This window comes from Salvelinus namaycush, chromosome 5 (assembly GCF_016432855.1).
Source record: "Salvelinus namaycush isolate Seneca chromosome 5, SaNama_1.0, whole genome shotgun sequence".
In the NCBI taxonomy this organism is placed as follows: domain Eukaryota; kingdom Metazoa; phylum Chordata; class Actinopteri; order Salmoniformes; family Salmonidae; genus Salvelinus; species Salvelinus namaycush.
The window spans coordinates 55,931,788-55,944,711 of NC_052311.1; the positions used below are offsets into that span (position 1 = coordinate 55,931,788).

The 12,924-nt window shown below is 43.8% G+C and overlaps 1 protein-coding gene across 1 annotated transcript; it reads left to right on the forward strand.

Annotated features, from left to right (window-relative positions):
- The first annotated feature begins 6,023 nt into the window (after positions 1-6,023).
- Positions 6,024-11,073, forward strand: LOC120047198 (amine sulfotransferase-like). Its single transcript, XM_038992729.1, has 7 exons — positions 6,024-6,027; positions 6,160-6,321; positions 8,226-8,434; positions 8,821-8,947; positions 9,210-9,304; positions 9,419-9,599; positions 10,277-11,073. Exons 1-7 carry the CDS (start codon positions 6,024-6,026, stop codon positions 10,408-10,410), a joined length of 912 nt encoding a protein of 303 aa, XP_038848657.1. The 3' UTR covers positions 10,411-11,073.
- Positions 11,074-12,924: the final 1,851 nt, after the last annotated feature.

Sequence of the window (12,924 nt, forward strand, 5' to 3'; positions counted from 1 at the left end):
GTGGAACTTGTTCAGTTTATGTCTGTTGTTGAATCTTATGTTCATACAAATATTTACACATGTTAAGTTTGCTGAAAATTAACACAGTTGACAGTGAGGGGACGTTTCTTTTTTTGCTGAGTTTATATATATATACACACACACAAACATAAACGGAGTGCATTCATGGAGAGACACGCCTGGTGCATCTTTACCCCACACTGTCTTTCACTAGAAGTAGGAATAGACCAGCCTCTCCTCATGTATTGTCAAATCAGAAAACAAGACCAAGTAGTTCTCCCCTTTCTCAAACATGAGTCAGGTTACATGGGGAGACATAGAGACCACTGATGATTTAGTGTTGAGTCACGCTTTATCCTTCTGTCCTGTTCCAATTGAGGAGGAACATTCCGCAGCCGCAGCTTTTATCTTCTTACAGTATCTGGGGGCCGGGGCCCTCTGGGTACGTGCGGCTTCGGTGGAACAGATACACACATACACTGACATTTACTCACACACACATATACCCTCCCACAAACACAGATGACACACACCCTCACTCACACCCTCCTAGCAAGTCACCTGGCAACACGATCACTACTGTGAGAATAGTACAGATTTTTTTTTAAATTGCTGGTGAAAAGGACATTCTGTAAAACAGATTATTCCCAGGCCACTGACTGGAATGTTCTAATTACTATTGAACTGGTAGGACCGCAGTCTGTGGGTTGGTTGGAGGAACTCTTCTCTGGTACATTATTTCCTCCAAGCCTCTGTCCTGATTCCTGTCCATGCCCCCTCAGCAACGTGACAGCTCACTGATAACTGACAGATATGTGGATTGCGACTACGCATGTCCTTATCAGTTCTACTGAGAATAGATATGTATTGTATAGGTACGTATTGGACATATAGTACTGTCATATTAGAGAAATTTCAAAAACTGGTGAAAGGTATTTTTATGTTTTATTGATCTCTAACAAAATATGAATCCAGCAGAAGTATTAGGTTCCATGCATGACAGGGCCTGGCCAGAAAACGTGGAGAGATGACATTTGCCCTAAAACACTTTTCAATCACCATATCAACGCAAAACGTTAAAAAGAGGGGGAAAGTGCTGTATTTTAGACCGATTTGCCTCATGATTTGTCAACTCGAAGACAAGATCTCTTTCAGTCACACTGGAGCCCTGCTACAGGCTCTTTGCATGCCTTAACCAATCAGATTCACAGAAATCGCAGGTCACGCGGGCTGGGCACAATGCACAAAGTTTAAGGCAGTCTCCACTTTCCTCTGGTATTTATTTAGCAAGCCTGATAACACATCACACCAGACAGACACAAACAAAAACTCTTCCATAAATGTATCAGCCTATACACTTAAACTTTAGCGATCTGACATGCTGTATTACATGGAAACAATATAATTTTTCAGTCTGATCACTACTATGTGCCCTATCTCTTGCCAGGGTGAAGGAAGCGGTAACTTGGTGTATTTATAGCCAATTTGTTTGTGAGAAAATGTGAATTGGATCAAATTTGGGTTATATTCAAACTTGGACTGACTATACTACCTAGGCTTTTTCAATCCAAAATGATTAACTGGAAATAATCATTAAACACAATAGCTAACAGACTGAGTACATTTTTAATTAGGCCTAGAGTTGCATAGGGTGGGACAATATGACGCAACAAACCCGCATACAGAAAGCTTTGTCCAATCATGTTGCTTTCTCTGTCTGTGTAAACAACCCTAGTCCTAATATAATTAATATGTAAACTACAAGGTTGCTGCAGTTTGACAGTGTTTTCATCTTCCCCAAGGACATTACTTTGTTTAAACCTTGATTAGAAAAACTCTGGTCCCATCATAGCCCATTTTAAACCTTTTTACAACAGATTAATCACGGCATATCGTATAAGGTCCTGAGTTTTACCTGGTTAGGTTACCAGAACAGGAAAGACTACAGCCACAGAATAATTTTTCACCACACCACTCTAGTACGTGTGGTGCCACCTCTGATGCACAGGGTGGAAAGTGTGCCACCTCTGATGCACAGGGTGGAAAGTGTGCCACCTCTGATGCACAGGGTGGAAAGTGTGCCACCTCTGATGCACAGGGTGGAAAGTGTGTGTGTGTGAGAGTGCGTGAGTGCGTGAGTGCGCAACATGTTGACAAAACAAAAATGAATTTGGCCTCACAAAAACGTTTCTCAATTAATTTTCTTAGTAAAACAAACTAGTTAAGAATACCGTGTTTCCTATGTAGCCTAATCAAAATCGTTTTCCCGTTTCTCGTCGGTCATGGGGGATGTAAAATATGGCACATTGCATGGAGTCTGTAACCTGTGTTTAAAAAGCGCAAATCAATCTGAGGTGCGCCCGCGCAGAAAACAAACCCTACTGCTGCGTGCGCGAAATTGTATAGGCGGTCAGTATTCCTCGAGCACGACACGAATAAAAAACCAAGCGGAAACGTGTTTGTCTTCCACGCGTCTTCTTTTGGGACAGTAGGTGATATTCGGGTGCGCATTGGACACAGAGCAAATTTTACTTGCTTTACTTGCTCTGCCCGCTATCCATCATAAACCCGTATTTTTAAGAATAGTTGTGGATTGACTGCAAGAAACTTCTTGGGGCCAGGGATTTCATAGTAGCCTACACCGACTGTGGATTTTGTCACATTGGCATACAATGACAACTTCCACCCGTACAAAGACAGGTAGAGAATACTGCGCGCTCTGTGTAGTGAGTGGAGTTATAGTTGGAGTTCAAAGAGGTTGCTATATTGCCTATTGCAGAATACAGTGCCTACCCTTGTATTGCCATTTTATCATGTTAATTGAATGTTAAACCAGAATCTGAGTGGCATAGTTAGAAACAAGTAATTACTTTGTTTTCTCTGTGTGATACATAGGTGCGTAATTTTGTTATTGTTGTCATATTTGGAACCTCTCAGTGAGATGTTTGCATGTCTGAAGTGTACATTACTGTCCACAGGCATATATATTATGCACTGTTGCATGCAAGATCTGCCTCACCCTTTAACTAGATGATAGGAACACTGTGGACAATTTTCAGCAAGTTGCAACCATGAAAAACAGTTATAAACACTTTTACATAAACAAGGTCTAAATCATGTTTGATGCACTAGGTAAGTCATTTTTTTGCAGTACTGTTTAAACTAGATGATAGGAACACTGTGGGCAATTTTCAGCAAGTTGCAACCATGAAATACAGTTATAAACACTTTTACATAAACAAGGTCTAAATCATGTTTGATGCAATTTGTAAGTAAACATTTTTGCAGTACTGTTTAAGAGATAGAAAGGATTACATAGGACCATGAATGGTGACCAATGCTTGAGCTTGATGGACACAAACTAGGCAACTTTTTTCCCCTGTGATTCAGACCAGCCTGTGAACAGAACAACATGCTCTCTGCCCCTCTGATTTACAGCTAGAACTGCATTGTTCCACAGCAAACCCACCATTTATCTTTACTGCAATATTTGCTAGTCCTTCATAGAAAGACTTTGTTTTGTACCCAGACTTTGTTTATAGGTACTTGAATGTTATTAAATGTCTCCTTTTGTTAAAGGGGCAATCTGGGATTGTTACATACATTTTAGGACTTTTGAGTTAATGGCATGTAGCCATTGCTTCATGAAGCATATAACTTGTTGTCACGCCCTGACCTTAGATCCTTTTTATGTCTCTATTTTGGTTGGTTAGGGCGTGAGTTGGGGTGGGCATTCTATGTTTTTGTTCTATGTTGTCTATTCCTATGTGTTTGGCCGGGTGTGGTTCTCAATCAGAGGCAGCTGTCTATCGTTGTCTCTGATTGAGAACCATACTTAGGTAGCCTTTTCCAAACTGTGTTTTGTGGGTAGTTGTTTTCTGTTTTGTGTCTGCACCAGACAGAACTGTTTCGGTTTTGTTCGTCTCTTTGTTGTTTTTGTTATTTAGTGTTCAGTTTTAATAAAGAGAGCATGAACACTTACCACGCTGCGCTTTGGTCCACTCCCTCTTCTTCAGACGGTCGTTACAGAACTACCCACCACCAAAGGACCAAGCAGCGTGGTGTATTGGACTCCTGGACATGGGAGGAAATCCTGGACGGCAAGGGACCCTGGGCACAGACGGGAGAGTATCGCCATCCAAAAGAGGAGCTGGAGGCAGCTAAGGCGGAGCGGCGACGCTACGAGGAGTTGGCTCAAGGAGGCGTGCACGAGAGGCAGCCCCAGAATTTTTTGGGGGGGCACACGGGGAGATTGGCGGAGTCAGGTCATAGACCTGAGCCAACTCCTCGTGTTTGCCGTGGGGAGAGATTGACTGGGCAGGCACCGTGTTATGCGGTGACGCGCAAGGTGTCCCCAGTGCGCACTCATAGCCCGGTGCGCACTCATAGCTAAATCGCAGCTCCTCACATCGGCCGGGCTAGAGTGGGCATCGAGCCAGGAGGGATGGTGCCGGCTCAGCGCATCTGGCCTTCAGTGCGTCTCCTCGGCCCGGGTTATCCTGCACCAGCCCTACGCACGGTGTCCCCGGTTCGCCAGCACAGCCCAGTGCAGCCTGTTCCAGCTCACCGCACTTGCCGGGCTACAGGGGGTATCCAGCCAGGACGAGTTGTGCTAGCTCTGCGCTCGAGACCGCCAGTGCCCCTCCACGGCCCAGTGTATCCGGTGCCTCGGCCAAGGAAGAGGCCTCCTGCATGTCTCCCCAGCCTGGTGAGTCCTGTGCCTGTGCTAAGCCCTAACCCTCCTGCATGTCTCCCCAGCCTGGTGAGTCCTGTGCCTTCTCCCAGAGCCAGGCCTCCTGTGTGTCTCTCCACTCAAGTGATGATCCATGGCACGAAGCCTCCAGTGATGATCCATGGCACGAAGCCTCCAGTGATGATCCATGGCACGAAGCCTCCAGTGTGTCTCTCCACTCCAGCGACGATCCCCAGTCCGGAGCCGCCAGAGTCTCCCTTCTGTCCGGAGCCGCCAGAGTCTCCCTCCTGTCCGGGGTCGCCAGAGTCTCCCTCCTGTCCGGGGCCCGCTGCGAGGGTCCCCAGTCCGGGGTCGGCGGCGAGGGTCACCGCTCCAGAGGCGCCACAAGTGGGCCAAGCTTAAGGTGGAGCGGGGTCCACGTCCCGCACCAGAGCCGCCACCGTGGATAGATGCCCACCCAGACCCTCCCCTATAGGTTTAGGTTTTGCGGCCGGAGTCCGCACCTTTGGGGGGGGGGGGGGTACTGTCACACCCTGACCTTAGATCCTTTTTATGTCTCTATTTTGGTTGGTTAGGGCGTGAGTTGGGGTGGGCATTCTATGTTTTTGTTCTATGTTGTCTATTCCTATGTGTTTGGCCGGGTGTGGTTCTCAATCAGAGGCAGCTGTCTATCGTTGTCTCTGATTGAGAACCATACTTAGGTAGCCTTTTCCAAACTGTGTTTTGTGGGTAGTTGTTTTCTGTTTTGTGTCTGCACCAGACAGAACTGTTTCGGTTTTGTTCGTCTCTTTGTTTTTTTTGTTATTTGGTGTTCAGTTTTAATAAAGAGAGCATGAACACTTACCACGCTGCGCTTTGGTCCACTCCCTCTTCTTCAGACGGTCGTTACAGAACTACCCACCACCAAAGGACCAAGCAGCGTGGTGTAATGGACTCCGTAATGGACGGTCGTTACACTTGTAAATGCCTCATGAGTTTAGGTCAACTGTTTTACCCCACCAGAACCCAAAATAGAATCTTGTTTGTAAACAATGTTATTCTTAACAAACCCTATATGGTTTCATAACTATCATTTTGATATCATTAATGGTCAGTCCTTGCATCCATGACTCTGTTTATGTTTACATTTCTCCAGCCCCAACCCTCAGCTGTTTACCAGTGGTTGTCCAATCCCAGATTACCCCTTTAAACATTTCCACTTGGCTTCCTCCTGGCTCCCTGTGATCTGATAGCTATATAAACATTTGTTTGGAATAACAACCTTATTTACTGGAATTTTGGGTGTTTATTTCAGATTTTTGTCTAATCAAGCACAGCGTTTCAACTCTAGATGAGTAAGACTTTGGCCCCGTGCCTTCTCACACAGCTGGAGGTGTATGGTTATTCCCTTTTGTGTGTTAATGCTTACATACATAGATCCAGATTGCTTGAATGAGTGGGCCTTTGACTATGTCTTGTCTTCTCAGATCATTTGGATTCCACTGATCCCCAGGTTCTGGACTATATGCTGGTTCCTCACCGGAACTTCAACCTGATCAATGGGGTCCACTCTCCCGACGAGGTCGACCAGATCCAGAACTGGGAGATCCGAGATTCAGACATATTCGCCGTCACTTATCCCAAGTCAGGTGAGTACTGTAGACAGCATGGATGTACTTACCTAGAATACCCAGTTGTTTACTGCTTTTAAAATATGCCTGCAAACCTCTTTTTATCTCTTCCTATAAGGTCCTCTTACACAGTTTCAACTCAACTGAGTAGATCTCGTTCAGTGAGTTTACTTTGCTTATCTGTTAATGGGCTCTGTTCTCGACCTGTGTCAGTCCAGCAGCCCAGATAAGTGAAAGAAATTTCCTAGTTGTTTTAAGCCAACAAAACTGGTATTTTCGCTTATCTCCCTGCGCAGAACCTTGCCCGCATCCTTACATTAGGTGGAATGCTGCATGCCCTGTTCTCCCCTTGGCTGAAAACAATGGTTTAAACCAGGCTAGATTAAACTGTAACAGACCGATGTCCCATAAGCACCGTATCAGAGCAGGAGTAGCACAGTGACGGTAGGCAGGACAATGTCCACATTCAAATACACTATATACAAAGTATGTGGACACCCCTTCAAATTAGTGGATTTGGCTATTTCTGCCTCACCAGTTGCTGACAGGTGTATAAAACCGAGCACACAGCCATGCAACCGTCATAGACAAACATTGTCAGTAGAATAGCCTTACTGAGGAGCTCAGTGACTTTCAACGTGGCACCATCATAGGATGCCATCTTTCCAACAAGTCAGTTCGTCAAATTTCTGCCATGCTAGAGTTTCCCCGGTCAACTGTAAGTGCTATAAATTGTGAAGTGGAAACGTCTAGGAGCAACAACGGCTCAGCTGCGAAGTAGTAGGCCACACAAGCTCACAGAATGGGACTGCCGAGTGCTGAAGCACGAAGCGCATAAAAATCGTCTGTCCTCGGTTGCAACACTCACTACCGACGTCCAAACTGCTTCTCGAAGCAACATCAGCACAAACTGTTCGTCGGGAGCGACATGAAATGGGTTTGCATGGCCGAGTAGTTGCGCATGGTGATCTTAGACTTGTGTGCAATACCAAGTGTCGGCTGGAGTGGTGTAAAGCTTGCCGCCATTGGACTCTGGATTAGTGGAAACACGTTCTCTGGAGTTATGAATCACACTTCACCATCTGGCAGTCCGACGGACGAATCTGGGTTTGGCGGATCCCAGGAGACCGCTACCTGACCCAATGCATAGTGCCAACTGTAAAGTTTGGTGGAGGAGGAATAATGGTATTGGGCTGTTTTTCATGGTTCGGGCCAAGCTCCTTAATTCCAGTGGAAGGAAATCTTAACCCTACAGCGTACAATAACATTGTAAACGATTCTATGCTTCCAACTTTGTGGCAACAGTTTGGGGAAGGTCCTTTCCTGTTTCAGCATGACAATGCCCCGTGCACAAAGCAAGGTCCATACAGAAATGGTTTGACGAGATCGGTGTGGAAGAACTTGACTGGCCTTCACAGAACCCTGACCTCAACCCCAACGAACACTTTTGGGATGAATTGGCCTAATTGGCAAACATCAGTGCCCAACCTCACTAAGGCTCTTGTGGCTGAATGAATGCAAGTCCCCGCAGCAATGTTCCAACATCAAGTGGAAAGTCTTCCCAGAAGAGTGGAGGCTGTTATAGCGGCAAAGGGGGGACCAACTCCAAATTAATGCCCATTTTGGATTGAGATGTTCGACGAGCAGGTGTCCACATACTTTTTAGTGCAGAATCCCTGAGAAACAAAAGTTCACTACATTTCCCCCCATTAAAAATAACCCCTGCATTGTCAGTTAAACAGTGTGTGGGTGTTATCAAATCAAAGGTAGTGTAGTGAGGTGAAAGGGCCAAGCTATCCAGTATTGTACATTGTATGGTAGGACTGAAATGCCACATTGTCCCTGCATGGACAATTGAAGTTTAAATTGAATTGAAATTACCTCTGGGTGACCTGTAGTGTCCACTCTGCTGTGATTGACAGGGACGATCTGGATGCAGCAGATTCTGACTCTGATAGAAGCCAAAGGTGACGTCACTCCAAACACAGAGCATCTCAACGCGCAGCGCGTCCCATGGATCGAGCTGATTGGCAGTGAGAAGGAGTTTAACGCTACACCTTCCCCCAGGCTACGGGTCACCCACCTGCAGTACAAGTTCATGCCTCTCGCCATCAGACAAAAGAGGGGAAAGGTCAGTGGAATGCAAGGATCATTTTGGTATCACTTGGGTATTATTCTGTGGTATTAGCACTTAGCATAATTAGCACTTTGGTATTGGTGTTAGCCTGCAGGTATAATGCTTTATTACTTGTTATGTATGAGCCTTTATAATGCCTTATAAGGCTTTTAATATTTTATATATCGCTGTGTATCAAAATACTCTAAATGGTCGGTATACATGCTTATTATAAGTCTTAGAATGCATAATACCTGCAGGCTTTAAGTGTTACCCGAAGTCTATTATCACTATTTGTCATTACCTTCAGGATTACTTTCATTAAAGTATTACTACTGATATTAATGGATCGTTTTTTATAGTCAATCTATTAATATGCAGTATGACCTTGCTTCCCTAAGGTGATCTATGTGGCCAGAAACCCTAAGGATGTTCTCGTGTCCTATTACCACTTCCACAAATATGCAGCCATGCTAGAGACGCCAAAGGACTTCAATGATTTCTTTGAGAAATTCATGGAAGGGAAAGGTAAGTAGAATGTGTGCCATTGGTCCTGTTAAGGACTATGAATTTCGTACATGATGTGCAAAGCCAAGTATTTTTTTCTATGGGGAGTTGGCACTAGCCAACAATGCTTTACGCTTTCAGTTAATTGTGATTATTTTGAAATGAATGATGTCGAAAGCCTTCTTAACACTTTCATCTGTAGTATCCTTAGGTTCAACTGTGCTTTCATGGTGGTAGGCTGGGTATGGAGTATCCATTTGAGTCTTTGCTGTGTGTGTTGCAGTTTTTGGGAACTGTTGGTTTGAGCACATCAAGACGTGGTACGCTAATAGAGACAACATGAACTTCCTGTACATCACATATGAAGAGATGATCAAGGTACCAACAGTGGCAAAACCTACCTGTCCATCTACTTGTCCGTCCTGTCCTATACTCCGAGTTGGCTTGTGAGTTTACATGAGTCTCAAAGCATGAACGGTGTGTGTGTTGCAGGACCTGCGCTCCATGGTGGAGAGGATGTGCAGGTTTCTAGGGAAGGATTTGACAGAGGAGCAGATGGCCAGTGTGGTGGAACACAGCACCTTTAGAACCATGAAACAGAACCCGCAGGCTAACTACAAGACAGTGCCCGACTCCCTGCTTGACCACAACAAGGGCACGTTTATGAGGAAAGGTATGCACGTCACACCTTCTAAATCATAATATGATAACAGAATGGTCACCTGTCTCCTTATCAATACACTTTAGTATGAGGATTGCACAAGCTGCATATTATTTCAGCCTTATTCAAGCCAAAAATCAAACCACAAAGGGCTTACAGTACTATACTTGTAACACCAGGCCCCCACACATTTACACTGAACCAATGTTCCGATAGATATACAACCATCTGGATTATAATTTGTGCAAACCTAAAGAACAATTACATTTATGATTTTTTATCGTATAGGGCAATTCCGCCACTTTTCAATCTCATATTCATGATCTCTAGAATCATACCAGTGTCTACATATGTGAAAACGACGAGTTAAAAAGCTACGGTCCTATTCTTTTTGTAATCTGTGACATCACAGGGTAGGATTAAAAGTAAGAAAAACTGTGATTTACAACAAGTGTCTAGCCAGAGGGAGGGTATGTTCTTGCTCCGCACGTCACCGCGAATCTCGTAGTGTTTGATGTTGTCGGGTAGAACTTTAACCTTAGATGTTTATGTACGAAATGTAGAAATGTGCCATTTTCACATATGTACACTGGTATTGTGCTGGAGATAATGAACATGTTGAAAAGTGGTGGAATTGCCCTTTAATACTCTTTTACATTATTGACTGATTTCCATCCACACTCTGACAGGGACCATTGGGGACTGGAGGAACCATTTCACTGTTGCACAGAGTGAGAGATTTGACAGTGTCTTCCAGGAGAAGATGAGGGATCTGCCCCTCTCCTTTGCGTGGGACATCAATGACGTCAATAGTGCCACGTAATGACATCCTAGTCACGTCTTGCAGGGATTTTTTAAATCCTTGGGCGGGCCCCCTAAGCATTTTTTCGGGTCACCTAAGTCCAAACAGTGTAAAAAGAAAAAATTCAGGATGGAAAAACGCTTTCACTGTAAACTTAAATAACTAAATGTCTTTTTTTTATACCACAGCATTGTTGAATACTTGTTTATGATGTACAGAACGTGGGCATTTATCCCTTACATAATAGAACCTTTGAAAACTAACAGTCACCTAAATAAAAGCTAGACAGTCAGGGACAATTGAAAAATCCCCCAAACAATTAATTTAGCACTACAGATTTCATGTTTGAGCAAAAGAACACAGAATTAGCCATCGCAAAATGCATAGAATTGCAGAAAATTTGCTTTTAAACGGAAAATGTTTCTCGGCTCCATGGCAGAATATGTAGAATCGCAGGGAATTTGCTTAAAAACGGCGAGGGCCTCTAAAATGTTCTCTAAAATTCATGCCCCTGCCACGTCCACCACCTAAGCCCATTATTGATCCAGAAAAAACACTGCCTTAGTTACAAGTTACCCTAGATAACTTAATAAGCTAGTTATAAGCTATAGTGAACAAAAATGTTTCATGAGTTGAAATAAAAGATCCCATAAATTTTCCATACACACAAAAAGCTTATTTCTCTCAAATTTTGTGCACAAATGTGTTTACATACCTGTTGGTGAGCATTTTTCATTTGCCAAGATAATCTATCCACCTGTCTCAAGTTGAGGGAGTGTGCAATTGGCATGCTGACTGCAGGAATGTTCACCAGAGCTGTTGAATGTTAATTTCTCTACCATAAGCCACCTCCGTTTTAGAGAATTTGGCAGTACGTCCAACTGACCTCACAACCGCACACCACGTGTAACCACGCCAGCCAAGGATCTCCACATCCGGCTTCTTCACCTGCGGGATCTTGAGACCAGCCACCTGATAAAACTGTGTTTACACAACCAAAGAATTTCTGCACAAACTGTCAGAAATCATCTCGGGGAAGCTCATCTGTGTGCTCGTTGTCCCAACCAGTTTCTTGACCTGACTGCAGTTTGGCGTCATAGCCAACTTCTGTTGGCAAATGCTCATCTTTGATGGCCACTGGCATGCTGGAGAAGTGTGCTCTTCACAAATTAATCCCAGTTTCAACTGTACCAGGCAGACAGCATGTATGGCGTTGAGTGGTTTGCCGATGTCAGCGTTGTGAACAGTGCCCCACGGTGGGGTTATGGTATGGGCAGGCAAAAACTACGGACAACAATTTTATCGATGGCAATTTGAATGCACAGAGATACCATTACAAGATCCTGAGGTCTATTGTCGTGCCATTCATCCGCCGCCATCACCTCATGTTTCAGCATGATAATACACAGCCCCATGTTGCAAGGATTTTCACATTCCTGGAAGTTGAAAATGTCCCAGTTCTTCCATGGCCTGCATACTCACCAGACATGTCACCTGTTGAGCATGTTTGGGATGCTCTAGATCAACATATGACAGCGTGTTCCAGTTCCTGCCAAAATCCAGCAACTTCACACAGCCATTGAAAAGAAGTGGGACAACATTCCGAAGGCCACAATCAACAGCCTGATCAACTATGCGAAGATGTTGCTCTGAGGCAAATGGTCATACCAGATACTGACTGGTTGTCTGATCCACGCCCTTACCTTTTCTTTTGAAGGTGTCTTGTGACCAACAGATGCTTATCTGTATTCCCAGTCATGCAAATCCATAGATTAGGGCCTAATGAATTTATTTCAATTGACTGATTTCCTTATATGAACTGTAACTCAGTAAAATCTTTGAAATTGTTGCATGTTGCATTTATATTTTGTTTCAGTGTAGTAGCCATCAATCCAAATTGTATATTAAGGTTTCTATTTTACAGAGGGAAAAACTGTTTTGCAAGTGTACAGTAACTGCTCATGTGCTGTACCCACAATGTTTGTCAGTTTTGAACGTGTATAAAAAATGTATTCATAAAGTTGAAAGAATTGAAATATATTTTAAAAAAGCAATTGTCTTGACTCATTTTAGCTATATGGTGATTGAATAAGGAAACAGTGAATTCAACCAGTGTCTTTTGAAGGTTATGTTCTGTAACAAAATGTGCTGCTGCCCTCTGTGGGCCAGTCAGAGTTTCTACAACTGCCTTGTGAATTCCAAGCCGGCAAGCACTTATTCCCTATTTTTCCACATTCAGATTATCTAGATGGCAATGGCAAGTCCTTAGTCACCCACATCCAAGAAAAGTACTTAACACAAAATTCACAAATGCGAGTTATAGATCTTTCATTCTCATTGAAAGCAAGTCTAAGAAGCAGTAGATCTGTTCTATGTGAGCTATTTCTATGCTACCTGTTTAAGTATCTTTAACTTTTGGTTTTGTACACCAGCTTCAAACAGCTGACAATACAAGATTTTTGTTTATGGAAAAGACATTTCACAGCGATTTAGATGGTACAATGATTCTCTACACTATACTTGTTTTGTCAAACT

Excerpts from the sequence above, each read along its gene's own strand:
- LOC120047198 (XM_038992729.1), top strand. Across the intron at positions 6,322-8,225 it reads CGTCACTTATCCCAAGTCAG|GGACGATCTGGATGCAGCAG; the intron begins GTGAGTACTGTA and ends TGTGATTGACAG. Across the intron at positions 9,600-10,276 it reads GGGCACGTTTATGAGGAAAG|GGACCATTGGGGACTGGAGG; the intron begins GTATGCACGTCA and ends ACACTCTGACAG.